General features: G+C 51.5%; 1 protein-coding gene across 1 annotated transcript in view; it reads left to right on the forward strand.

Moving 5' to 3' along the window:
• pkd1a (polycystic kidney disease 1a) overlaps positions 1-27,538 on the forward strand; it is a 49,491-nt gene that overhangs the window by 18,249 nt on the left and 3,704 nt on the right. Inside the window, exons 10-52 of the mRNA XM_086142892.1 lie at positions 1,459-1,673; positions 2,633-2,754; positions 2,830-2,980; positions 4,159-4,421; positions 4,504-4,872; positions 4,961-5,428; positions 5,509-5,640; positions 5,797-5,972; positions 6,975-7,105; positions 7,203-9,826; positions 9,910-10,107; positions 10,216-10,515; positions 10,611-11,014; positions 11,413-11,563; positions 13,184-13,336; positions 13,690-13,830; positions 14,725-15,031; positions 15,125-15,341; positions 15,417-15,576; positions 15,668-15,820; positions 15,894-16,038; positions 16,114-16,449; positions 17,538-17,626; positions 17,761-18,076; positions 18,153-18,330; positions 18,415-18,679; positions 18,763-18,958; positions 19,795-19,965; positions 20,060-20,203; positions 20,286-20,496; positions 20,580-20,706; positions 20,820-20,930; positions 21,046-21,095; positions 21,188-21,402; positions 22,202-22,280; positions 22,393-22,508; positions 22,715-22,917; positions 24,016-24,210; positions 24,283-24,422; positions 24,632-24,907; positions 25,494-25,665; positions 25,748-26,038; positions 27,133-27,267. Of these exons, the coding sequence (XP_085999018.1) occupies positions 1,459-1,673; positions 2,633-2,754; positions 2,830-2,980; positions 4,159-4,421; positions 4,504-4,872; positions 4,961-5,428; positions 5,509-5,640; positions 5,797-5,972; positions 6,975-7,105; positions 7,203-9,826; positions 9,910-10,107; positions 10,216-10,515; positions 10,611-11,014; positions 11,413-11,563; positions 13,184-13,336; positions 13,690-13,830; positions 14,725-15,031; positions 15,125-15,341; positions 15,417-15,576; positions 15,668-15,820; positions 15,894-16,038; positions 16,114-16,449; positions 17,538-17,626; positions 17,761-18,076; positions 18,153-18,330; positions 18,415-18,679; positions 18,763-18,958; positions 19,795-19,965; positions 20,060-20,203; positions 20,286-20,496; positions 20,580-20,706; positions 20,820-20,930; positions 21,046-21,095; positions 21,188-21,402; positions 22,202-22,280; positions 22,393-22,508; positions 22,715-22,917; positions 24,016-24,210; positions 24,283-24,422; positions 24,632-24,907; positions 25,494-25,665; positions 25,748-26,038; positions 27,133-27,267 (10,996 nt within the window). The remainder of the gene's footprint in view (positions 1-1,458; positions 1,674-2,632; positions 2,755-2,829; positions 2,981-4,158; positions 4,422-4,503; positions 4,873-4,960; positions 5,429-5,508; positions 5,641-5,796; positions 5,973-6,974; positions 7,106-7,202; positions 9,827-9,909; positions 10,108-10,215; positions 10,516-10,610; positions 11,015-11,412; positions 11,564-13,183; positions 13,337-13,689; positions 13,831-14,724; positions 15,032-15,124; positions 15,342-15,416; positions 15,577-15,667; positions 15,821-15,893; positions 16,039-16,113; positions 16,450-17,537; positions 17,627-17,760; positions 18,077-18,152; positions 18,331-18,414; positions 18,680-18,762; positions 18,959-19,794; positions 19,966-20,059; positions 20,204-20,285; positions 20,497-20,579; positions 20,707-20,819; positions 20,931-21,045; positions 21,096-21,187; positions 21,403-22,201; positions 22,281-22,392; positions 22,509-22,714; positions 22,918-24,015; positions 24,211-24,282; positions 24,423-24,631; positions 24,908-25,493; positions 25,666-25,747; positions 26,039-27,132; positions 27,268-27,538) is intronic.

Raw genomic sequence — 27,538 nt, forward strand, 5'->3', positions numbered from 1 at the left:
GTATAATTAGCGGTTATTACTACAACACCGGCATTGACTTGACGTCGGCAGATAACCACGGTTAATCGAGCGTTCCCGCTCATTTGGGGTTATTTTATGACTTTTTTTTATACATTTGCATTTCTTCATTTCTGTCGTTACAACCCTGAGAAAATGAATAAAAAGGATTCATTGTTGATCGGCACATCTGCCGCTCCCCTGTCACTGTTCGAGGACGCTGGTTGGTCGCTGGTCCGGAGAGCCTCCAGCGCCTGGGGCTTTTTGGGTTGAAGGAGGTCATTAAACACACATATATACACACACACACACACACACACACACACACACACACACACACACATCTGCAAAAGCACAGCTGCATTGGAAGTTCATTACCCTGGGAGGAGCATGGAATTCAGTATATGTGTGTGTGTATTGGGGGTTCTGTGCAAGAGTGTGTGCTGACCATATGTGTGTGATAATGTGCCTGAGTTTGTGTGTATGTTTGTATGCGCCTGTCCACACTAGGATGTTTGTGTTCATGTGTGTGAGTATATGCATGTGTGTGTGTGTCTGCAAATATGTGAGCATTCAGTGGGCCTGTCTTTGCAAATGTGTTTTGTGTGTACGACATATACGTTAGTGTGTGTGTGTTTGTGTGTGTTTCTCATACACTCAAGAAGTTGAAAAGCAAAAACCTGCTGAAGCCTGAGTTTCTCCCCCTCCCCCACCTTACATAACTAACTTTTTTCATCAGGACAGCCCCCCTTCACACACACACACACACACACACACGCTTTTTTCCTGCTTTCTTCAACTTTTGTTTTTTAACCCCAGTCAACCCCCCTCTCAGATGTCTCAGAAAGAGAGAAAGACGAGTGAGGGATGGGAAAATAAAAGAAGAAAGGAAATAGGAGGAAAATGTTGAGAGCAACTTCAAACAGATCTTCCTCCACCCTCCACCGCCGCTCCACCCTTCGCCGTCGTCTGAACACCGTAATGTCTTCCTTATGAAAGTGCTCTATCAAAGAGTGGACTGCGATTTTCTGCTCACAGCGCGCTAAACAAAACAAAAAAAAAAACAGGATATAAGATGGACACCAAGGATGATTTTCGGGGGCTGTCAGCAGGAGCCCCGAGTGTTGCATCCGATTTTTCCGCAGAAATCTGGGACGGGTATTGACCCCCTCCCTTCCTTCCCCGTCCCGACGAGCAAAATAACTGATTGACTAAAGTGCAGCGCTTCTTCCAGATCTGACAGAAATCACTGTCACCTCCTGGAAAAAAAAGTTATTTTTCATCTTCAATCCTTTTACCCTTTCTTTTTTTTTTTTTTCTTTTTTTTTTCTTTTTCCCCCGTGCGATGCCAAAGATGTGTGTCCACTTGCTAGATGTTTCCGCCTCAGCAGCCACACAGCTCGATATCGAGCGCCTCCCGCCGTTAACCCTCCCTTGCTGGCCTTTCTCCCCCCTCCTCAGGGAACGAGGCGCGTGGCTGGGGCTGAGTGACGTGGCCTCCCCGGGCCGGCTCCGCTGGGTGAACGGCTCTGAGGCTCGGCCCGGCGAGGAGGGCCCGCCGCCGCGCTCCCCCGTCCCCGGCGGGAAGGTGTGCGTGTCGCTTGACCAGCGCGCCCAGACCAGCTCGCACTCCTGCTACGCCACACGGGCCTACATCTGCCAGTACCTCCCCCAAGGTATCCGCCGTGCACGTGCACCAATAACACAAACATAGAGATGCGTTAAAAATTCATTTATTCATTCATTAGCTGTGGCGCTAATCCCGCGCAGGGGCGGGATGGAGCCGATCCCAACGAGGATTATGCATCAACGGAAATTCTGCTGAAACCCGCCCTCAGCTACACAGTAATACCCAATAGATTTAAGTCAAAGCTCAAGAAAACTGACATATTCTGGTAAAAATAAAAATAAATACTAATCCAGAGGAGTCAGTCAGGCTAACCTCAGCCAGAATTAGTTATTCTTTGTTTTCATCGCTCGCGTTTTGGGTTCTTGTGTTTTTTTGACCGCTTGTAATTGGATGATTAGCAGGTGCTAATAAATTGGCATTCTACATAATGGGTATTATTACATAGCAATAGACAAGCAGGTGCTTATGAATCAGAATTTCATGTAGTGGATATTATTACATAGACAAAGGCTAGCAGATGCTAATGAATTAGCATACCACATACTGGGTATTATTACATAGACATAGACTAGCAGGTGCTAATGAATCAGCATGCTACACAGTGGGTATTATGACATAGACAAACTGTATTTGTTATTAAGATTTACATCAAATTTAATTTTGATAAAATGACTGATAAAATATTGAGAGGAATAATAGATACAAAAGACAGATTAGTGAACATATAAAAACTTTTATATAACATATTAATCAAGGGAAATAATATATATAATACATATAGTGCTTACAGAGAATCCTATAATGCAGCGCGATGATGTGGTATCAACAATAGTCACCTGGTAGGTTTAAATAGTGCATTTGCTCTAATCAAATCTTACAAAAATCTTACATCGAGAATCTTACAATCAAAGCTTACAAAAAAGTTTTAACTGTGAGAGCTTTCCGCGGGCGATGGGATGAGCGCTGGGATATTTACCTCTGCTTCCTGTCCGGGTTCCCCCACAGTGCGTGTTCCGGATTCAGGGATCTACATGGTGGGCCTGCCGGCGTTTCCCTCCCACAGTCCTCTGCATCGCGTCTCTGCCTCGCAACTGTCCGCTGCACAAACAACCGGCGGCACCATAGAGGTCAGGAGAGTGAACACCCCCACCTTCAGCCCACCAAACGTTGTCACGCGACCTTTGTCTCCGCCCTTCCTGCAGGTGTTGATGTTCCCGGCGCTGAGCTTCGTCCACGCCGGTCGCCTCTCCTCCCTGGAGTTCGTCGCGCAGGAGCTCCGCACGCAGGTCCACGTCCGCTTCCAGACCTACAGGCCTCGCTGCCACCACCCGGGCCTGCGCCTGCTGCTGCCAGGTGGGTCGGAAATGATTAAAGCGGCAGGTGTTTAAACAAAGCGTAGGCCGTCTGCACCCGGAGCGTCGGGCCGGTGCGCGCGGGAAGTGACCGATCCTGTCTGAGGCTGTTAGGCAGGTGAGAGTGACGAAGAGGCCGCTTAGAAAACACAACAGTAGCACAGAACAAGACCGGAAAGAAGGTCAGCCCCCATCAGACCGCTCGCCGTCTCATCGGAGCTACCTGGCGCCGAGCACAAAGGACGGAGAGATGCTTTCCGTGTTGTTGTCTTTTTATTATTTGTCCATCTCCACGGAGACGGAGATGCGAGGATTGTTCGGGCAGTGCAGGAAGAGGTGATGTAAGACACGGGGAGCCCGCGGGGAGGCGCGCCTGTCTTTGAACGCACGTCATTTCTTGGCCGTTTTAGCTTTTAGTACAAAATTTAGCTGCGGCACGTCAATCGACACATGATGGAATACTTTCATTTTTATATTTACCATTTAACACACAAGTTATTTTGTAATTATTTGCATTAATATATTACTACTGCCGTATTGTGATGTATGATGATATTGGTATTATTGTATAAAGTATTATATCCCTATTCTTATTATCAGAATCAATAATGTTGATAATTATAAATGTTTATATTTATTAATTATTTTAGGAATAATGATTATGGTTAGTGCTATCAATATTTATTGATAATAATGTTATATCTTCTGATCATTTTGTATGTGATATATTACTGTATTACCGCATTATGAAAGACGGTGTGCAGTTCCTTCTGATCTGTGGCAAATAAACATTACTTATTATGTTATTAATATTATTATCAGTATCAATAATAATTCAAATTAATAGTAATTTATTTCGTAATTATTTTACGATAATAGTAAGTTGGGAGGTTGGTGTTGTTAATATTTGTTGCTAATACTATCTGCATTATATCTAATCTATTATCATCATTTAATATATGATATGTTACTATATTACTGCATTATTATTATTATAGACCGTGTGCAGTTCTTTCTGATTCGTGGAAAATAAACAAGCATTACTATATTACTAATAAGGTTATTATCAGTATCATAATGATAATTATTAGTAGTTATTTATTCACGATTCTATGAATTATAGACGGCATGCAGTTCCTTCTGTTTGTAATCGGAACAATGGAAAATTTTCTGTGGCAGGCTGTGGGGGTCCTGTGTGTTCCCCACTGGCCGTGTGCATCCCGGGCGACACCCGTGACGCGGAGGCCCCTGCGTGCCCACGCCATGAGCAGTGGTGTCCATTCCAGCGTCGGTGCTCGTCCCTGTCCGGCCCCTGCCAGCCGTCCGCCTGCCCCAACTGCACGCACACGCACCGCCTCCCCGCCGGCGCCTTGAGACCCCGCTACGCCCTGCAGGACGAGGTGGCCTTCACGCTCCCGGCCGGACCGGACGCCAAAGTCCTGGTGAGGAGGAACCCTCCTGCGGTCTGTGGTGTCGTTTTGTCTTCCGCACATCTCTGACATGCCGTTTCTGCTCCACATTAAGCTGATAGACCAGCTGGAGGACCTCCTAGTTTTCCCCGGCGACGTCATCGCCTTGCAGCACGACGGCGGCCCCTCCTCCCTCCTCCGCTGCCGGCCGTCCCCGACGTCACCGTGGCGACAACCCGTGCTGGCCTTCAACCAGTCGGAATGGTTCGTGTTTAACGGCACCTGGCGGGACGGTGAAACTCCGGCGGAACGGACCCCCGACCCGGAACTGGACGTCGAGGCGCTGGTGAAGGACGGCGAGGGGGCCTGGCAGGAGGAGGCGGTGTGCCCGGTCAGGGTGCTCTACGTGGGGCACAGCGAGACCCGGCTGCAGGGCGTCCAGCTGTCCGCCGGTCTCCCCCAGCCCGGACTCTACAACCTGCTGGTGAGGCCCATCCCGGCACACATCTGCAATACAAAATTTGCTTCAAATTTGCTTAAAAGGCACCCCGGGAATCTTTTCTTCGTCCCAGGTGACCACGGCCGAACCGTCTTACCCGGCGTCGGCTTCCTGTCCGCTCCGTGTGGTTCCCCCGCTCGGCTTGGCCATCCTCCACCCGCCGTCCAAGAACAACACCCTCTACCTGCAGCCCAACGACACGCGGCTGCTGCTCCGCGTCCAGTCGCGCTACGTAACCCGGGCCTGCCGGCGCGGGAGCAACGTCAGCGTGACCTTCCGACCGGACTGCCCGCCGGAGTTCGCGTCCTCCTGCCAGCTCGGGTCGCGCTCCCCGCCGGGGGCGGAGTCGGGAGAGCCGAGCCTGTACGCCGTGCTGGACCTCGGGCTGGCGGAGCGGGGCGGGCCGGTGCGGGTGGAGCTGGAGGCCCGCAACAACGTGACGGAAGCCAACCTGACGGTGGTTGTTCGCCTGGAGGAGCCGCTGCGAGGCCTGGTGGTGCAGCCACACCCCGCCAGCAGGGTGCTCATGGAGTCCGTCGTGGTGAGTTCGGGTTCTTTCCGCCATCCCCGATGCGTCCGATCTTGCAGCAATGTGACATTTCTTATCCGTGCGTGCGTCAGAGCTACACCGCCTCAGTGCTGGAGGGCACCGATCCCACCTTCAAGTGGACGGTGGACGACAAGCCCTACTTCACCTACTACAACACCGTCCTCAACGTCATCTACCAGCACGCCGCCGTCTACAAGCTGACCGTGAGTCTCCCCCCGAGCCCCTCCGTGCCAGTATTCGCGGTCTAAGAAAAGCATCACGTTACTGTCACAAAAAATAAATGTACCTGAATGCATGACACCGGGCGAAGCGCATATGGCGGCAGACTTGAAGCGCGTGCTGTGTGTGGCGCCTCGCAGGTGACGGCCACGAACCACATCAACTCGCTGAAGGAGCACTTCAACGTGACGGTGGACCGGCTGCAGCCCATGGCCAACCTGACCGTCAGAGGGGTTCCTGACGTGGTTCCTCAAGGTTCCAACCAGACGCTCACAGCGTCCGTGCTGGTGGACATGGCCGTGATGGCCACTTTCAGGTACGGACGGAGGGATGAATGAAAGGGTAAACTGCTGGTGGATGTGTTCGTGGCTGGATTGATAGAAGTGGATGGATGGTTAAAAGCTGTGTCAGATGATACTAGCTAGATTGTGGCTGGATAGATGGATGGATGAATGGGTAAATAGATGGCTGGATTGAAACATGATTGATGGATGAACGGCTGGATAGATGAAGTAGCTGAATCGACGGACCGATAGAAGCTACATGATTATGTTGATGTGCCAGATGATAATAGCTAGTTTGTGGCTGGATAGATGGATGGATGGATGGACTGATAGATGTTAGATGGTTATATAGATGTGTCAGATAATAATAGCTAGTTTGTGGGTGGATAGATGGATGGATGGATGGACTGATAGATGTTAGATGGTTATATAGATGTGTCAGATGATAATAGCTAGTTTGTGGGTGGATGGATGGATGGATGGGTAAATAGATGGCTAGACTGATACATGCTGGACAATGGATGGATTGATAGAGATGTGGAGCGACAGTTAATGTACAGAAAGATGAAATAAATTTTCTGTTTGCTTTCAGGGCTGTGTGAACAATTTGCATCTGTTTGCTCCCTTTCTTCTTCGAATTTCCTCTCTCTTTCTCCCATCAACTGTTCCGTCCCTCCTTCCCTCCCTCCATCTCTCTCTCTCTCTGCCTTCCTGTGCTCCATAAAAGCCTCAGATTTATAACAGTGTGGTCAGGGACAGATTGCTGACTAGAATTTTCCCTTCTGCTCCGCTGTTTCCTCTGTGCCTTATTTTTTTTTTCTTCCTTCCAGTCTTTCCACTCTTTTCTCCTCCCTCCCTCTTTCGCCTCTCAACTGTGGCGCACTCTTTCACCCCCCCCCCCCCCTTCCCTCCTCCCCCTCTTCAGTTGTTCCTCGGGCTGCTCGCGTTTTTGGACTTTTCCAGCAATTTCCCCTTTCAGCCACTTTGTCAAAAAACATTCCCATTTTCTCTTGTTCCACATTCTCTCCGTTCAGATGGTCTTTCGGTGACGGGGGCTACAAGGAGTTCGAGTTCCGGCCCCCTCACAGCCCCGAACTCGTCTGCCCCGACTCCCCACACCAGGTCCTCCTGAGCAACAACATCACTTACATCTACTCTCAGCCAGGTGACTGACATTTCAGTTCGGTCTGTGATAGCAAAGCGTACTGATGTGGGTTTTGGGATTTTTGGTAAAACCCCGCCTCTGTCCGCGACCCCTACAGGAATCTACACCGCCGTTGTGTCGGTGTCCAATCGCTACGAGAACATCAGCCAGAGCATCAACATGAGCGTCTACAGTATCCTCACCCGCGTGGACATCCAGACGGAGCCACAGCTCCTCCTGGCCGGCGCGTCGGCCGAGTTCGAGGCCCACCCGCTGCCCTCGCCCTACGGCATTCACTACGACTGGAGCTTCGGGGACGGCTCTGGCCCGCGGCAGGGTCGGCGGGTGGCGCACACTTACGCCGACGGCGGCGCCTTCACGGTCTGCGTTTCCGTGAACAACACCATCAGCTCTATGAAGGCCTGCGAGCAGATGTTCGCGTACGACAAGATCGAAGGATTGACGGCCGAAAGCTCCTCCCCCACCGAGCTTTACAGCCCCACCAGGGTGTGGGCACGTTTGACCTCGGGCAATAACGTCACATGGACCTTCTCCGCCGGCGACGGCACTATCTCCACCGCATCCGAACCCTACTGGTCGCACAGATACGAGAAAGACGGGAACTACTCCGTGAACGTCACCGCCTCGAACGCAGTGAGCGCAAAGTGGACCGTCCTTACCGTGCAGGTGTTCGACTTCCAAGTGGTGAGGGTGGAGCCCTCTGGATGCGTCCAAGAAAACACGCCCGTCCAATTTCACGCCTGGGTGTCCGGAAACGTGTCGGCCCATCTTTACGAGTGGAGCTTCGGCGACTCCGGCCCCAACGAGACGCACCACGGCAACCCGGCGGTCTGGCATACCTATTGCACCGGCGGGAGCTACCAGCTCTCCCTGCTCGTCTCCGGGGGAAGCAACAAGAGCTCCAAGGCCGCCTTCTCCAGCTGGGTCTGCGTGCAGCCGGCCCTGGCCAACATCAGCCTCGTCCCGGGGAAGACGCACTGCGCCGTCGGCGAGACGGTTCCGCTCCGGGTTACTGCCGAGCCAGAATTCAACTACACCTATCTGTGGGATTTTGGAGAGGAGGGCGAGGAGGAGGTGGTCCTTCACGGCTTCGGGAATGTGGTGGCGAAAGAGTGCAGAAACCCCGGCCGTTATTTGGTGACGGTGACAGTCTTCAATAACATCTCCGCGAGTAATTCCAGCATTCTGATCGAGGTCCACCAACCCGTCGGGCCGATTTATATCCAACATAACGGCACCAGGCACGATAACCTAACGGTAAAGGCGCCGTATTTGTTTGCAGCTTCTGTCGCTGCCTCAGACGTCACTTACGTGTGGGACTTTGGAGACGGGAATGTTCTCGTTGGCTGGAACGTCCACCACGCCTACAACCTCTCCGGGACCTATAACATTTCTTTGCTGGCCACCAATGCGGTGAGCCAAAACCGAACCGTTCTGCCCGTGGCCGTGCTCACGCCCATCCGCGGGTTGACCATCAACGCCAGCTTGATCAACGTGCCGCTCAACGCCTCTGTGTTCTTCGAAGCCCACATGGACGAAGGCGACGCCATCCGTTTCTCCTGGATCCTGTGCGACCGCTGTACCTCCATCCCCGGGACGCACAACATGTACTACACCTTCCGCTCCGTCGGGACTTTCAACATCATCGTGACGGCGGAGAACGACGTGGGGACGGCACAGGCCAGCATCTTCCTGTTTGTGCAGCGCGAGCTGGAAGGGTTGCAGATTTTAGCCGAGGAGGAGTTGACGGGAGGTAAAGGGCCGGAGGGTTGCTGCTTTGCTACCAACCGCGCTCTCCACCTCCAGGCCGGTTTGAGGGAAGGAACGAACATGACGTTTACTTGGAACATCATCAGAGAGCAAGATCCCGCCAGCTCGAGCTTCAACTTAACCGGGAAGGCGGTGGAGGTTCATTTCTCCACGCCGGGTCCGTGCGAGATCTTTCTCCAAGCGGCCAACCTGCTGGGCCAGCTCAGCGTCAACCGAACCATCCTCTTCGTGGAGCCGGCCGGTGGGGTGAGCCTGGAGATCAGCGACAACCCGGTGGCGGTGGACGAACCGACCAACCTGACGGTACATGCCAAGGAAGGCATGGATCTTCAGTACCGCTGGGCCGTGGACGGAGACATCCTGCCGTGGACCAAACCGTGGAAGACCCACACCTTCGACAGTCCCGGCCTGAAACTGTTGACGGTGGAGGTCTTCAACGAGGTCAGCTCGGTGCTGGAGTCGAAGAACGTCAGCGTCCAGGAGGTCATCACAGGCCTGGATTTCAACGCCACCAACGTGATCGAGCAGCGCTACCTAGCAACAGGCATTAGCGTCTCCTTCCAGGGAGAGCTGCTGACGGGAACCAACGTGACGTGGACGTGGCTCATCGACGGGAGGACGGAAACCGGGAAAGGGCACTCGAAGACATTCCAGAAGCCCCAGATGGTTGTCGTCACTCTCAACGCCACCAACGACGTCAGCAGGGACACGGTTTCGAAAGAGTTCTTCGTCCAGGATAAAATCCAGGGCCTGGAATTGAAGGCGAGTAAGATGACTGCAGGCGTGGGCGAGAAGGTGGAGTTCACCATCACTATGGCGGCGGGCTCCGACGTCCACTTGGTCCTCAGCATCAGCGGAGATGCCACCGTTAACCCGCAGCCCAACCAAACCTACGTCCACACCTTCACCAGGCCGGACGCCTACATGGTCAACCTGACCGCTCATAACCAGGTACGCCCAGGGCAAGTCTCACCTATTTATTTACGAGTGTCTACAAACGTTTTCATGTACATGTTCACGATGTGACAACGCAGGTGAGTTTCAAAAGGAGACAGCTGCATCTGAACGTGATGGAGCTGGTCCGCGGGGTGTCCATTAAGGGGAGCTGGGCGGCCATCCCCGTGGGTGTGAATAGGAAGTTTGTGGCCAACATCCTGACGGGCAAACCCGTCACCTTCCTCTGGACCTTCACCATGAATCACCTGCACCCGGTGTCCAGGTTGGGCAAAGAGGTCAGACCACCCCGATCATCTTGACTTTTTTTTTGCAAATTTGCAAAGATAATCCGCCTCGAGGCTCGGCTGCTGCCCCGGTTTTGACGTCTGTTGGTTCGTCAACAGTGTCATTTCACGCCAGGAGAACCGGGAGTGTTGACCATTTTCATGAGGGCCTTCAACACGCTGAGCAGCCAGAATATCACCAGGAACGTGCTGGTGCAGAACCTACTGATGTCCGTCACTCTGCGCGCCGCGCCCCGTGACACATTCGTCAAAAAGACCGTGTCCCTGACGGCCGTCGTCACGCCCAAGTCCATCTCTGTGGAGTGTCTGTGGGACTTTGGCGACGGCTCTGCTCCGCTTCACACCAACACCACAGCCGTGGCGTACGAGTACAGAAACCCAGGGAACTACATGGTCCAAGTAGGTCTCGACACCCGAGATGACGCGTGGTATCTTCAGACGATCAGGTTTAGCATTCGACCTCTGTTTTGATTTTTTCATTTCCTCCCGGTTAGGTGAACTGCAGTAACCTGGTGAGTTGGGTTCTGGACCAGGTGGAGGTGAACATCAGTCTGCTAGGGTGCGAGGAGCCGGAGGTGCAGGTGGTGCAGGCCCCTCGCCTGACCATCTGGCGATCTCAGCCCGTCCTGGTGGAGGCCAGCGTGGACCTGAAAGGCTGCGCTCGCTACGGGGCTCAGTACCTCTGGCAGATACGCTCGGGGCCGTCTTGCGATGTCGACCAAGCGGCGGTCGCGCCTGCCGCTCGCTTTCCGCAAGAAGTGGACGTGCGGCGGCTCCAGCTGTCGCTCCCCAAGATGGCCCTGTGGGCGGGGAACTACACCTTGGTGTTTTCCCTGTCATATGACGGCGTCCCGCTGAGAAAAACCGCCTGCCTGCATCTGAGCGTCATGGCCGCCAGGTGGGTGACCAACTCAACACCCAGTTGATCCTCCTGATTTCAGAAGTCTGGCGGTTACAGATCCATATGTTGGGTTCCCTGTCTTCCTAAAACAGTCAGTAGGTCCATTCAATGACATCGAATGGATGCTTCTGTTAGCGGCCCCTTGATTGACAGGGCGAAACCCCACCTCTGAGCCAGCGTTCTAATGTTACAACAAAAGTGAGGCTTTTACTGGTGGACCGTCATCTAGTAAAACTAGATGATCGAGCATGTCGACGATGTCCTTTCCTGCAAGAAATGCCGATAAGGGGGTCTCGCTAACATTGATAACCAGCAACCCGGTTCAGCCAGAGTTGTTTAAACGAATTGTTTAAATTAGTGCTTAAAATGAACATCAAAAACACCTCTCCCACCAGGCTGATGCCCATCATAGAGGGGGGCACCTACAGAGTGTGGTCCAGGACCCAGGACCTGCAGCTCAGCGCCGAGCAGTCCTACGACCCCAACATGGATCCGGACAGCCAGTCGCTCCTTCACTACCACTGGGAGTGTAAGAGCACCTCCAAGGTGAGGAGTCATTTCTGCAGGAAGTTGCCGTTTCTGGCGCCCCGATCCGAACATCTAGAGCCCTTTCACGTCCCAGCAGGGAATGCCGGATGGATCGTATCAATTGTTGGCAGCCAGTTTATCTATATTTATTGCTCTCTCTTTCTCCCACTTCCTCTCTCCCTCCGTTTGATTTTAAATATGTCCGGGCGTCGGGCGGCGCTCCATCCGACCCCGTTCACACCCTCAGGTGGTGAATCCATCTGGTATTTCGGAGACGTTACGTAATGACGATCTGGCCCCTGTGGTGGGTCCAGCGCATTCTTTGGCTTGTTGTGTGCAAAGGATTGTAAATTCATTTGGGTTTTTTGTTTTCTTTTAATGCGGCACTTCCTCGGCTGGGAAGAAAAGCTAATTATAAAAAACTAACAGGATGGGTGTGCCTGCCCTGCATGTGTGGGTGTGTCTGCGTGCAAATGCGTGCGCACATTTAATGATTATGTAACTGTTAGGCTATACACTTAACTTGTAACATTTACGTCGTAAGTTTAAAAATAAACAACGTTTACAAAACTGTGCACATTTTCAACCGTAAATTAAGTCAGAAAATGCAGATTTTTAGTTGTGTGAGAAAAAATTGTGTGACACACAATGCATCCATAATTGAAATTGTGCACGGTTTTGTAAATGTAAAAAGGATCTGGTATAAATGTATAAATATGAAAAAAATGTATAAATATATTTTATATATATATATACATAAATATATAATTGTATGTTTTTTAAAACTGTATTAATCATACATACATAGGTATAAAAATGTATAAATATATATAGAAATGTAATTATTTTTAAAATTTTATGTGTCCATTGTTTAAATTGAAATTGGCATTTTTTTGGAAATATAAGGTTTTGTAAAACCGCTATATACTTTTTCCTTAATCTAATTTAAACATTTTTTTTGCTGTCAAAATGATTTAATTCCATAAACCTCTATAGTTTGGTCTCACTGCTGAGGTACAGACAGATTAATCAATAAACAGATTAATTGACCAGTGTCATGACGTGCGCCTGGGCATTAGCTTGCGTTCTCTCATCTATTCTACAACCCACCATCTAGTAATCCCATATCTGTGTACTTTTAACCCTGATGTGAAAGAGCTCCGCATTGCAACCAGCCTCGTGAGAATAGAGGTTTCCCGTGTAGCTTCCATCGCCGCAGGCCCTTCGTAACAGCGGACACTATTTAAAAACAGGAAGAGCTCGGGTAAACAGAGCCGGGCCCGAGGCTCGGTTCCGTTCATCAGAAGTTTGCGCGTCGGCGCGGGGCCCGCGGAACCCGAACTGAATGCACCCATTGTCGGGGTAATGATTCCCACCTGTGCCATTTCTGCTTTTAAGAAGCTCCTAAAATGTCTGCAGCGAAAAAGCAAAAAAAAAAAAAAAAAAAAGAAAAGAAAAAAAAACAGGCTCTGAAAGCTCCCAGCCTTGGATGGTTCCGGACCGTCTGGGCACGCTCCTGAATCAGGCTAGCGGCACGGACCTTAGCTTAGCCGGGGGCGACACCTTGGAAAACAGAAACGCTGCGGCTCTGCGGTTCTCAGTTTTATTTGTCTCCTCTGCCCCGGTGTTTCCCCGCAGGGCGCAGAGCACTGCTCCACACTGAACTTTGGCCTGGGCTCCAGCGGCCCGGTCCTGGGCATCTCCGGCTCCGAGCTGGAGGCCGGCGTGGAGTACACCTTCAGGCTGACCATCAGCAAAGACGGCATGGTGCCCGAGTCCACCACGCAAACGGTAACTATTCCTCTGTTTTTTTGCTGACTTTCCTGTCACCCTGGTAGCAGCTCAGCCCCATGTTTGTTACATGCGTTCTTTCCCGTGACCTTCACCAAATCTGTCAGGCGGACAATAATGGCGCCTATGTCACTTGTGTTCTCAAACAGCAACAACAATGGCATCAGGAATATACAGATATTTTTTCCGTCTGCCGCGTCTTCTTTTCTGCTCTGCTACTGTATATGGACTCTGTATTATACCATAGAAATACATGGAAAAAAAATAGAAAAATTCATGAAAAAAATAACATGCGCTGATACTTTATCATGTAGCAAAACACGAGATACATCTGTTAATGTTTTTAAACGTAGGTGCTGGTCCAGAGCGGCCATATTCCCATGGTGTATCTGGAGTGCGTGTCCTGCAAAGCCCAGTCCATCTACGAGGTCAGCCAGAACTCCTACGTCTACCTCCGGGGAACCTGCACCAACTGCCAGGGGTTGCAGCACGGGGTGAGCTGTCCATCATGCTGGCTCAGTGGATTCTAACACACACACACACACCACACTCGCTTATTCACTCTTCCCCTGGGGCACACGCCTCCGCTTGGCTACGGGAGTGATGTAATTGTGCGAGTGGAGCCGGTGAGAAAAGGTTAAGTCATTTATTGACACTGCGATTTTTGCCCTGCCAAAGACAAAAAAAAATCTGTAATACAGCCAAACCTTGACTGACGATTGCTTCAACTTGTGACTTTCCCAACATACGGACCGTCGCTCAGTCTTTTTTTTTTTTTTTTTTTTTGCTTTGTTATATAAGCGTTTGACGCCGATGTGAAGTGGCATTTAGAGAAAGCCAGGCGCTAAATTAATTCAGCCGTAAAGTACTGCTGCCATTTTCACGCCATCTTCATGATAAATTCACTAAATAAAGCCATATTTTTGCTTTATGTTCTCTTTTATAATGTACTATTATTTCATACATTATCTGTTATTCACAAAGTAACATTTTTCTTATTAAAAGCATGGGCACTGGAACTGATTAATAGCTCTTCCATCAATTCTAATGGGGAAATTTAATTTTAGACGTAAACTCATAAGTCTAGGAAGGTGACAAATAAAATGAAAGATCGTAGTTATTAATATAATTATCAAATAGTGAAAGGCACAACTTTTATTAGAAACACAAATGAAAAAAAAAGGAAATAATAATGTAATTTGAGAAAAACAATGAAAAACAGATGTAGAAATATTTTTTTATGCTAATAATGGTTAAAATGACAACAACTTGCAGCGATTAACCTCCCTGCCCTCCTATTTCTGCCAGTGGTACGGCCCGAATCTGTCTTATTTGATAAAGGGTTTCCAACCAGTGGTCAATGACGCCTCTCTCTCGTCCGATCCCAGCGCTGGAGCGCCGTGACGCTCCAGAATGAGACCTTGGTCCTGGACTCCTCCTCCACCACCACGGGGAGTGACGGCATGAACCTGGTGTTGCGGCAGGGCGTCCTGCGGCTCGGCGACTCCTACATCTTCATGCTGCACGTGACCGACGGCGGCCTGGACGGCGAGGGCGCCGCCTCCATCACGCTGCATCACAACATGCCGCCGGCCGGAGGGGAGTGTCACCTGAGGGCCGGGGAGGACGGCGACTACGGGGACGGGGGTTGGAGGATCCGCACGCTGCTGGACAAAGTCCACTTCAACTGCTCAGGTCGGCGGCTACGGCGCTCGCTTAGACCCCCCCGCCTGCGTTTCCACACCTCTTCTTAAAATCACAGATTGGCTTTTCTTGATTCTCCGCCAGGCTACAGCGACGTGGGCGTCTCGGGGACCCCCCTCCTCTACAGCCTGCTGGTGAAGCGCTGCAGGGAGGACTACTGCGAGGATTTCTGCGTGTACAAAGGCAGCAGCCCAGAGCACTCGGCGTTCCTGCCGCCGGGCTTCAGCACGGCCCGTCACCTGGTCTCCCTGTTCATCACGGTGGAGGACCACCAGGGGGCGTCCATCACCGCACTCAACGAGTAACCACCCTTTTCCCGTTCTGGCGTTCTCCCGTGCGATAAACCGAGAGCTGAACGTTTGTTTCCCGCGTCCAGGACGGTGGAAGTTTTGCTACCGGAGCCGCCCCTCGAGTACGGAAGCCTCCCCCATTGGCTGGCCGAGCTGACGGACAGCAAGCTGAAGAAGCTTCTGGAACAGGGCGACTCGCAGCGAGTCCGGGAGTTATCCCTGGCCATCATCACCGTCCTGAACGAGGTGAGGGAGGGGGAACCCCGAGGTTCCACGGCGCTCGGCGCGTCGGGTTAGCCGTCAAACAAGTAACGCGCGCTCTGCACACGTCCTGCAGTACGAGCAGACCAGGAGACCGGCGTGGGTTTCCCAGGCCGAGCGAGAATACCGTGTCCGGGTCCGCAGCAACATCACCCAGGCCCTCACCGCCCTGGATCTCACCACCGTCAACGACATCCAGCAGACGTCCGCCGCTCTGGCGCAATGCACAGTACGCGAGGAGTAAGGAAAGTTGGCACAAAGATGCGGCGACCAAAGGGTAACGGTAACTCTGTGTGTTCCAGGCGGTGAGCCGGGAGTTCATCTGCGAGGAGTGCCAGAACAGCACCCTGGACAAGCTGGAGTCCATGTTGGAGATCCTGCAGAGCGACACCAAGCGGGGTACCGTCACGCCGACGGAGATCGCGGACAACATCCTCAACATCATGGGTACGAGACGACTTCCTCCCGGGAGGCAAGCGGCATCTTCTGGACAGAAATGTTCATGTTCACTTCTCCCTCCAGGCGATCTGATCCACCAGGTGAGCCAGTCAGCATCCCAGTCCCACCCCAACGCTCCCTACCTGGACTCCACCTCGCCCTCCACCACCTCCTCCTTCTCCTCCTCGGGCGAAGTCCCGCGGGTCGGCGCGCCGGACTCCTCGCCGCCCGCCCCGGAGCCCCACCCCCTGCGGGTTGCGGCCAAGGCCTACAGCCTGTCTTCTGCCCTCATGATGATCCTCATGCACGCCCGGGTCCTCAACGAGGAGCCCCTGGTGCTGAAGGGGGCCGAGATCGCCGCCACGGGCAAACTGGCGGACCCCCAGAGCCTCCTCTGCTACCACGGCAACCACAGTCCCGGTAGGAATCACGCCGCTAACTAAACTTTCTTCAGCTCCACGACCGACCCGGATGAAGGGGCCGGACAGCTGGACCTCGGCTTTGGACGCCCCAAATCACAAACAAATCAGCCGAAAACAGTCTTAAATCGGATCTTGCGAACAAGCCCACTAACAAAGAAACTCACAGGCTTTCCGTGTGGAGTTGTCGCGCGTGCTAGTCCGCTTTGTTTGGACTTAGACCATCTTGTCATTCTGTAAACAGCAGGTATGTTCCTTTGTGTAGGCATTATCTTTCCAGTGTCTGGATGTAAAACACAATAAGTTGAAAGTTGTGGATGTGTATTAGTTTTATACAACAGGAAACTCGTGATCCTGTGCAGCCAACGCCGACCAGGGCGCCGCCATCTTGGAACAATGTTTTCCTGGTGGTTTTCTCCTGTTAGTGGAGAAGGAGAGTTCAGTAAGTGAGCTGTCATTGTGGCTCCCAAAAAAGTGAAATCCATGTGTTAGTGGTGTAAAGAACAAGTCAAGGATTACTGTCCGTCTGAAGAAGGAAATAGCAGCCGGACGCAAGAGCCGTGTTTGTGTTAGTGATCTCGGCAAGCACTATGACAAGTCAACCATTTGTGCAATCTCAATGAACAGAAATGCGCTACAGACGGCTGATGTGGCTGAAGGGGCGACTATGTCAACCAAGCAAAGGTCTCAAGTCTTAGAAGAAGAAGAAAAGTGATTGTTTGTTTGGATCAATGAAAGACAGCTCGCTGGAGACGGTGTTAGCGAGGGTCACATATGAGACAAGGCTTTACTTTTGCCGATTTAGCCAAGGAGACGCAGAATCAAAGTGCTGGCAAGAGGAGAAAACACCAGAAACACAGAAATAATTTAGGTTTCTGTTAATTCCTTTCTTTTTTTGCTACAAAAAAAAACATAAAAAAGTTTCAGGGATTTTCATTGATTTCAACGGGAGAAATTGATTCAGTTTCCCAACAGAGTCACAGAAGGGATTCAATTCGGCTGCACTTCAGAAGCTCTGAAATCAATGACAAGTATGTCAGGGGAGCCGTGATCTTTCCTCTCATCCTCCTCTTCCTCTGCGTTCCCCAGAGTGCCAGCGGTTCTCCATCCCACGGGCTTTCAACAGCAGCCTCGGCAAGGTGGCGGCGGGGAACAGCATCATGCAGCTTCTCTTTCAGGTGAAAAAATCTGTAAAAGCGTCTGACAGCGGCGCCGACGCGGCGTCTTGTTCCGGGCTTGACGGCTGTCAAAGATCCCCGGCGGCGCAGAGCTTTCAAGAGAAGTCACTTCATTCCCCCCTTGCCGTCCCCAGGTGGAGTCCAACCCCTTCCCCTTCAACTACGTGGCCAACTACACCGTCTCCACCGAGGTGGCGTCCATGGAGTTCCGCACCGAAAACGGCACCCACATCCCCATCTCGGGTTTGGACGACAGCCTGGCCATCACCGTCGCCGTTAACAACGGCAGCGGCGGAGAGGCCGGGCCCGACCCCCCGGGCCTCGGGGGAGTCCCCGCGGCCGGGGCGGTGAACGTCAGCCACTGCGACTCCGTGGTCGTCAAGGTTAGCGCCGGGAACAGCAACAGGCAGGCGGGGCTGTTCGTGCAGCTCAACTTCACGGCGTTGGAAGGTGAGCGGCTCCCACTTCCCGTGGCGACTTTTCGCCGGATCCACGCGACCTGACCCGTTTCCTTTATTTTCCCCAGACACCGAAGGGGGCGAGGAAAGAGGCGCCGCGGGGGAGGAGCCCTTCATTACCGCCTACCTTCACTCCTTGGAGCAGCCCAACGAGTTCAACTGCACCGACAGTAAACGCATCACGCTCGGCATGACCAGGGGGCCGGATCTCGACCACAGGAAGTACACCTTCTTCCTGTCGCCGGAGTAAGAGACCCGCTCTTCCACCTCCCGTGCAACAGAATGCGCGCTGGCGCCGTGCTTTGTGAGTTCATGGCCTCCGTCTCACAGGGTGTACGACACTACGCTGGACTACTTCATCAACGTGACGACGTCCTGCAGCCCCGCCTCCAGGCCGCTGGGCGTCCAGCTGGAGGTGGGGCTCTTCGCATCCCTGTGCCAGTACTTCAGCGAGAGCGACAAGCAGTGGCGAACGGACGGCATGGTCCCCTTGCCGGAGACCAACGCCAGCCGGGCCGTTTGCCGCACAAGGCACCTCACCGCCTTCGCCGCCGGCCTCTTCGTCCCGACCAACGCGGTCACCTTCAAGCTCCCGGTCGGTGCGACGCCCGGTGAACGTTCGCTGTTAGCAACGCAGGAACAGCACGCTGAAGGGGAGCTCTCGCCCGTCTCTCCCAGGAGCGGTCGGCCGCGCCGAGCCTGGTGGTGCTGCTGGTGTGCGTGATGGGCCTGCTCTGCTACGTCGTCGCCGCCGCCATCTTGCACAAGCTGGACCAGCTGGATCTACGTCGGGCCGGCGTGGTGCCGCTCTGCGGCCGGGACGGACTCTTCAAGTATGAGGTTCAGGTGAAGACGGGCTGGACCCGGGGAGCAGGTGAGACACTTTCACGGCTAGCAGAACATTATGGCTAGCGTTTCCTTGACTTACGAGTGCATCAACTTGCGACTTTTCCGAGCCATCTGAGTCAGGAGTGCCGGGATCGGCGTGTGACTCAGTCGGATGCGTCCCTGCCAGTCAGTCGCCAAGTGAAAATTATTGAAAACAGTAGCGTGATGTGCGTGAAGAGACGGGTTTGAGATTCTGTAACCGAGACCATCATCTGCGAGAAGACGCGACATATTTACAGGGATTTGGTGCCGCAGACGGCAGGAACGTCAAGGGATGAGGTGTCGGAGGCGTCATTAAAAGCCAGTCAACATGATGATTTTAAAAAGATGTCCCGAATACACTACGTCGATAAGAGAAGATTAGCCAGAAAGTGTAGCAAAGTGTGCAAGTTACATTTAGCAATAATTGTAGCATTGAGTGTGTAGCCAGTAAATTAAGCCACCAGCAAGTTAAAAATACACTTAATGAAACCAATTTATTTCTTTAAATTCTATTCTGTCATTTGCTATTTTTATACATCATTTGTGATTTATAAAAAAAAAAATTTCTGATTTAAAAATAATATTATTCTATTTTAGAATATTTGTAACAGATTAGTAGCATTTCAATTCATTAGAAATGGGGAATTTAATTTGACACACGGGTAAATTGAGTTACGAACTCGGTCATCTCTTTTCATTCTCTTTTATTTTTTTACACATTATTTGTTATTTATAGTGCATTTTTCGGTCAGAGAAGACGGTTAACTCCCAAGTCAAGGTTTTACTGTATATCGGCATTTCAAGCTAAGTCGGGTGGATCTAATACCCGGGACTCTCCAGGCACCACAGCTCACGTGGGGATCAGTTTGTACGGGCGTGAGGGCCGCAGCGGACACCGCCACCTGGACAGCCGGGGGGCCTTCACCCGCAACGCCCTGGACATCTTCCACATCGCCACGGATACCAGCCTGGGCAACGTCTGGAAGATACGGGTCTGGCACGACAACAAGGGTAAGGTCGCACAGACGCGAGAACTTTCGGAGCAGAAAGAAAACTCCTTCGGGATTTGAAGTAAACTGGACTGACGCCCCATCTCTCTCTTTAGGTTTGTCCCCAACATGGATGCTGCAGTATATTCTGGTGAAAGACTTGCAGACAGGAAGTAGCTACTACTTCCTGGTGGAGGAGTGGCTGTCGGTGGACAACGAGAGAACCGACGGGCGGGTGGAGATGGAGGTGGAGGCGTCGGGTAAGGAAACGGGCCCGAACTATGCGCGTCGAAGCGCCCCGACGGGCAGACTGACCCTGTATCTCCCGCCGCCGCCCGTCAGAGGAGGCCGTACTCCGGCAGTTCCCCCGCCTGCTGCGGTACGAGCTGCAGAGGGCGCTCTGCGAGAGCCACCTGTGGCTTTCGCTGTGGGAGAAGCCTCCCCGCAGCCCCTTCAACCGCCTGCAGAGGGCCACCTGCTGCGCCGTGCTGCTGCAGTTCTTCCTGTTGGCCAACGCGCTGTGGCACAGCATCGTGGTGGACACGAGACACAGGTTAGGGAAGTGTGTGTGTGTGGGGGGCACCTTTGGCGAGGCTGGAAAGTCACGCTGACACGTTTTTCTTCCCGGGGCTGCAGCCAGCGGGCCGTGTCCAGGCTGTCCTCGCTGAACGGGGAGACGATAGCGGCGGGCCTGGTCACGTGTCTGGTGGTCTACCCGCTCTACCTGCTCGTCTTCACGCTCTTCAGGATGAGCCGCAGCAAGGTAACACACACACACACACACACACACACACACACACACACACGCCTGGATCTAAATACCTACTCTCGTTGCGTGGGCATGCTGCTTAACGTGTGTGTGTGTTGGAACACCAGTGCGTCTCCGTGGAGCAGGTGCCGCCACAAGTGGACCAGGAGTCTGTGGAGATTGACGACTTCCTGGACAACTCCATGGCCGGAAGTTCTTTCCTGTTTTTCAACGGCGAGGTACAATCTGACATGTGACGTTAGCACTAATAACATGGTCATCACTGTCATTATTACTGCAAAACTTTATTTTCCTCCCTGGCTTTATGTTCCCTTCCCACCTCTGTTCCTTCAGACAAACTCCGAGGAAACCAACGTGGACTTGCCCACTCCGTCGACCAAAAGGTGAGACTCACGAAATTCAGTTATCTTCAGGAAAAGATAAAGAATTAAAAAGAAGTGTGTGATGTGTGTGTGTGTGTGTGTGTGTGTGTCAGCGTGGAGAGCTGGGCCATGGCCGAAGAGGAGACGGACGACAGGGATTGGCCGGAGCTGGCGGGACACGTGTCGGCGCCGGGGGGCGGAGGTCACGGAGCGGGGCTGCCCAGGCTGAAGAGAGGCCAGGGCAGCAGGCACCTCGGCGTGGACATGACCTTTAACCCCGACGAGGACGACGGCCCCGGACAGTGCAACAAATACTTCACCTCTTCAGGTACGCAAGGTACAGTGGAACTCGACATCAGCTCACAGTTTTCCGAGATTTTTATCACCCGGTGCAATAATTGGTGTCGGCGGAGTGTCGTTTATAAACCCGCCGCCAGGCAGCGCGCTGGAAATCATGGAAAAACACAAGCGAGGTGTGCATGTTGTGGACTCGTCCTGAGAAGTTCTTGTCGGTGACGGAGAGCATCATCTGTGTAAGGCAGGAGACGTTTACGGGGATTTTTGTACAACAGACGGCGGGAACGTCAACGGATGAGGCGTCAGAGGAGTCATTCATAGCCGGTCAGGGACAATTTAATGGTTTCAAAAAGCGGAATGGCATTCACTCCCTTGATAAAAGAAGATTAGCTATAAGGTGTCGCAAAGTGTGAAAGTTACATTTAAAAATAATTGTCGCATTCAGTGTATAACAAGGAAGCCGACGGCATCTTTGTCCAATCTTCAAGGTAAAAATACACTGAATAAAACCAGTGTATTTCTTTGAATTGTATTCTATTGTGTGTACATTTAAATTGACGTACAAAGAAAGTGAGTCACGAACTCATAGAACTCCTAAGTCAAGGTGTTTGGCAGCTCAGGAGGCATCGTTCGAACCCACGGACACTAAATTAGATTAGAATTAGCATTTCCGTCTTCTCCCCAGGTTCTCCCTTGTCCGTCCAAAAACAGGTCACATTTCCATTTCTGGACTCTTGGATCTATAGTCTTTGTTGACGTGGAAGCTTAACGAAACCCTCTGCAAGAATCCTGCGGGGCAAAGTGTTGACTGAAGTGTTTCTTCCTCGCAGACGAGGACCTCATCAAGCACATCCTGACCGACGGGCAGAACTTCTTCCCTCAGGCGGACGAAAGCGAGATGGCCGACCTGTAGGTTCCCCATCCAAACCATATGCAGATCACTGGTCCCATTATCTTCGACGTTATTCAGCGTTTCACCCCTGCGTGTGTGTGTGTGTGTGTGTGTGTGTTTGTGCATCAGGTCAAGCATTTTTGGCGATAAGACCGAAGTTATTCTCCTCCAGAAGTTGAACGAGCCTCTCCCCCTGGAACCAGCCAGAAGAGACCCCCCGAAAACAGCATTCACCTCTAACACAGGTGTGTGTGTGTGTGTGTGTGTGTGTGTGTGTGTGTGTGTGTGTGTGTGTGTGTGTGTGTGTGTGTGTGTGTGTCATATCTGTTAAACGGTAGACCTTTTCTCTGTTTTGATTTTGTCTGCAAAAATGTTATCATTCAAAATACATGTCTAGTGTGTATTTTCACACCTTAGCTGCTCCATTGACGCCCCCCTTTCTCCTTCCCAGTGGTGACGGATGTGTGTCGTCCCAGACGGTTCCCGCCGTGGTGCGGCCGCGCCGCCCTGTGGGGCAGCTGGGCGGGGATCGCCCTGGCCAGCGGCGTTTCCATGTGGGCCGGCCACGGCTTCAGTCAGAGCGTGGCCACCATGTGGCTCGTCTCCTGCTTCGCCAGCTTCCTGTGCTCCTGCCTGCTGCTGGAACCGCTGAAGGTATGGTTCACCATGTTAGCATCCCAGAAGGACGCTTGATAACGGTGGTTTCCTGGATATATACTCTGCCACATCCTGGGAATTCACTGAGCATTACTGTATCAGTATTTGGGAAATACACTTTACCATTCTTGTAACCAGGATATACATCGTTCCACATCAGCACCCAAGGAACACACCTTGTTATCGGTCACATAATTACATAGGAAACATACTGTACCACATCAGTGTCCAGGATTCAAGACTTTTATTGTCGTTACATAGTGTGCAACGAAATTTCGAGGTGGGACAAACCCCCGAGGCTGCGTGTAGTAAAGATGTCCTCAAGTGATGGGACAGGATGACAGATAATATTTTGGGGTGGTGTTTATGGTCCCCTGCAGTGCCTTCCTTTCTGCTGCCGTCTAGCTGGCGGAGAGACTCCTCGGTTCAGGAGAGACTCCTCAATGCAGCAAGAAAAGGACATTAGCAGCTTCTTGGAGAAGTTTTTCCTCCTAAGTATCCTTAGGAAATGCAGCCTCTGGTGTGTCAGCAGTGTTAGCTGTGCAGGTCAGGTCCTCCTTATTTCATGTCAAATCAGTACCCAGGAAATACAGTGTTCCATATCAGTGCCCGGGAAATTCACTGTCACATCACCAGCCAGGAAATACGCTGTCTACCCCGACCTTTTTTGTTTTCCAGGACCGGTTAGAGGCGCCGGGGTTCAAAGAATAAAAACTTTTGTCAGTTCGCAGTATTTAATCTGAATACAACGATTCGCCGGCAGTCTGCGACACTCCTGCGGTCTCATCGTTTGCTCGAAAAAACTCCAGCGACTTTTCTTTCTGCCTCATTTTTGTTCAAGTGCTGGCTTGTAGTAGCTGGTGTGTGAAATGGTGCGACAGAGTTAAGTGCGACAGTAAGGCGAAAACAGTCATTTATCAATGACTCCAACGAGAAAAGTATCATTTGTACCCAGAAAGATTTTCTTTGCGGACGGGTACCAAATCAGAATTGCTGTGCTCCACAGCATTATCCAGGAAACACCCTGGGCCACATCAGAAATGACTAGTTTTTTCAGCACGTCGTCCTCTGGGTCTGACCCCTTTGGCCCCGCAGGTGTTGTGCGAGGCCTTCTACTACGCCCTGTGCGTTCGCCGCCTGCGCCCCGAGGACCAGGACGTCCTGGTGGAGTTCCCCAGGGTGGAGAGGGTGGTCCAGCGGGTCCCCAGAGTCAGGCCCCCCCAGGGTTTCGCTCTGTCCCAGGCCCGGCACCAGGCCCGCAAGGTCCACATGCTGCACACCATGCTGAAGGTAGGCCTGGGCTCTCTCCTCAATCCAAAAATGAACGGACGAACGAACGAATTCCTGGCGTTCCTGTTTCAGAACTTCCTGGTCTACATGTTCTTCCTGCTGGTGGTTTTGCTCCTCAACTATTCCGACTCGGCCAAAGACACACACAGCCTGCGGCTGCGAAATCAGCTGCAGCGCGTGCTGCACACGCCCGAGTACCGCAACATCAGCAGGTAGGCACACACACACACACACACACACACACACACACACACACATTGTGTGCCAAAGTCATCGAAATTATGATTATCCATTTTTCCGGTTTGGAGCTGGAAACCAGCTGCTCATTTCCAAACTGCGGCGGAATTTCTCTCTGTTTTCCCGCGAGCCCCTGAACGCACCTCGATCCCGTGAAGACATTTTTGTGTGTGTTCCCCTGCAGCCGAGGCGACATCCTGGTGTGGCTGAACGACTCCTTGTTACCGCGCCTCCTGGACGATTCCGCCCTCCTGCGGGACACGGGAAGCGTGCTCCTGGGCACGCTCCGAATCCGACAGGTCCGAGACGCCCGCCTCCACCTGCCCTCCGCTCACGACGGTTTGGGTCGGACGGAGCCGAACGCCACCGACGGGGATCTGGTCCTGCAGCTGAACAGAAGCCTGGACGGAGCATCATCCTCCTTGCGGCACCTGCAGCAGCTGCACTGGCTGGATTACAGGTAGAAATAAGAAATATATTAGAATAACAAGCAGTCAAATAATAGCAAATGATCCGATTTTATTAGCAAGGGCCGTAAAATAGTCGGAATAAGTGTCTGTCTTCTCTCTTCAACCTCGCTCACCTCACTCGCGGGGTCATGTTCCAAAACGAATTCGGCTTCAAGTGCAAACTATTTGACTGTGAGTGGAATTAAAACACAAACCAGCCGTCTCGGCTGTAATGCGGGATCCTTTTTTCCCTTTTCCGTGCAGGTTGCAATCATTAAAACACACACGCAACACACACACACACACTCACGGAGGTCTGTCATAGATCTTCCTGAAATGACAAAATATGAAAAAAATGAGTGAAAAAAAAAGGGAATGACATATATTTTCCGGTGAAGGTGGCGTGTGGGCTAGATCCGATGAGGAATACATACATAAATGCATAAATAAATCAATATTTAATCCTGTTGGGGCTCAGGTTGATTCCACAAGACAGAAAATATCCACGCTTGATGACTGACGTTTGTGTGTGTGTGTGTGTGTGTGTGTGTGTGTGTGTGTGTGTGTGTGTGTGTGTGTGTGTGTGCGCGCTTGCAGGACCCGTTCTGTGTCCGTGGACTTCTCGCTTTACAACATCAACACCAACCTCCTGGCCGTCTTCTCCTTCCGATTCAACTTCCCTGTTTCTGAGCGCGCTCAGTCCGGCCTGGACCTGCAGGTCATCACCCTGTGGCCGATCACGGGCCTGGACCTCCAGCTGCTGCTCATGGTATGGCTCGCACACGCGTGATCATTCGGCGGGGAGCTCTCGAAAATCCCCGAAGACGAACTCCTGCCCTCGTTCCCCGCAGCTCGTCCTCCTCGCTCTGCTGCTGTACTTCCTGGTGCGCGGCGTCCTGGGCCTCCTCCGGGAGGGCTACCCGTACCTGCTGTCGGCCTGGAGGCTCCTGGGCGTCTGCAAACTGGCCCTGGCGGCCTCCACGCTGGCGCTGCATCTGAGCCGCTGCGTGGTGGCCAAGCGACAGTGGGCGTCGTACCTGCGCAGCCCGCGACACGCCTTCACCGACTTCTACCCGCTGGCCAGGCAGAGCCAGATGTACACCGTCATGTCGGCCCTGCTGCTCTTCATCTTGGTGCTGAAGGTGAGCAGAGCCTCCCGCTGTTTACGATCGATCAAGACCAGAGGAACCCTAGATATAAAAACAGCCAAAAAGATCCTGGCAGACGCGTCCTCATCTTACACCCGGCCTTCGAGTGGCACCACCTCTGGTAGCTGCTTTGGCATTCGGTTCCCGCCATTTATCAGTTTTTTTTTTGTTTTTTTTTTTTGGTGATGAAATAGCCATATTGTAGTCTAGGAAGAAAAAAAAATAGTAAAAAATATAGTAAAATTAAACTAAAATTAATTTTATGAAATAAATAAAATACAAGATCTCCCTTGCTAAACAAAGATACCCAGCGTTGCAAACTCTCGCTCCGGACATTGTTCCCACTGGAGATCTCATACGGAACAATACTGGCTTGTTGTTCTGTTTGTTCCTCGTGTTGATGGTTAATATAGAGTTTAGGGTTAATATATCTGTAAATACAATCAAAATTATCACATCTGTATTTCACAGAAATTCACTTTTCACATGGGGTTTTGAAACATAATTCCCACGGGAAGTGCGGGTACATTGTAATGCCGAGAAATACAGAATTTGCCCAGTTCTGTACAGTAATATATATATATATACATTTTTGATTTTTGATTAATCAATTAATTTATTTATTTTTAATTTATTGATTTATTTTAAATGTATATGTATATAATTTTTTTGAATTGTTTTAAATTTATATTTATATATTTAATTTTATTTTTTGATGTTCATAATTTGATGCTGCTCCCCCGTGTGCCTCTCCTTCTGATCCGGCCTGGATTAGCTGCTCCGGGTGTAAATTAAACCTCATCTTTGGGTCCATTCGCCATGTTTGTTTACAAAAGATTTAAATAAACAAACACTCGGATGTCTCTAAATGCAGCGTCCGGGTTAAACTCCCCAAATCCCTAAACTATTTGACCATTGATTGACAGCGGCCCGTGTCAATGCAAGTGAAGGATAAAAATACGAATTGCTATTTTTCATGTCATGGTTTCAGTTCCCCTATGATTTAAAGAGAAGAATCTGAGAGTTCTGGAATTTGGGCCTCTAATCCGGTCCGAGGTTGTAATCTAATCTGCTGTCGGGCCCCGCAGGCGTCCCACCAGCTGCGGTTCCTCAGAGAGTGGGCCGTGTTTGGCCGAGCGCTGCGCCGCTCCGTCCTGGAGCTGCTGGGCGTCGCGCTGGCGGCGCTGCTGCTGCTGATCAGCTTCTCGCTTTCAGGACACCTGGTCAGTATCTCTCACACACACACACACACACACACATAACAATAGCGAGAAAGTGGGTCTTCAGTTTGATGGTGGATCATGTTTCTCACTGGTTCAATATTGAATGGATTTAATTTTTCCGTGACTTTAGAAAGGTGAAAGGTGTGCTGCTGATCGGGGAGGTAGATTTATTTCCCCTGTTGGTTTGAAGGTCCATTTTTAATGATCCCTGGGATTTTTTTTTAAATGGTTAAAATAAGTCATTAAATTTGAATACATTTGGGGGGTATGT

The sequence above is a fragment of the Fistularia commersonii genome, chromosome 35 (assembly GCF_037954325.1).
Source record: "Fistularia commersonii isolate RoL2024-O1a breed Wild chromosome 35, RoL_Fcom_v1.0, whole genome shotgun sequence".
Taxonomy (NCBI): domain Eukaryota; kingdom Metazoa; phylum Chordata; class Actinopteri; order Syngnathiformes; family Fistulariidae; genus Fistularia; species Fistularia commersonii.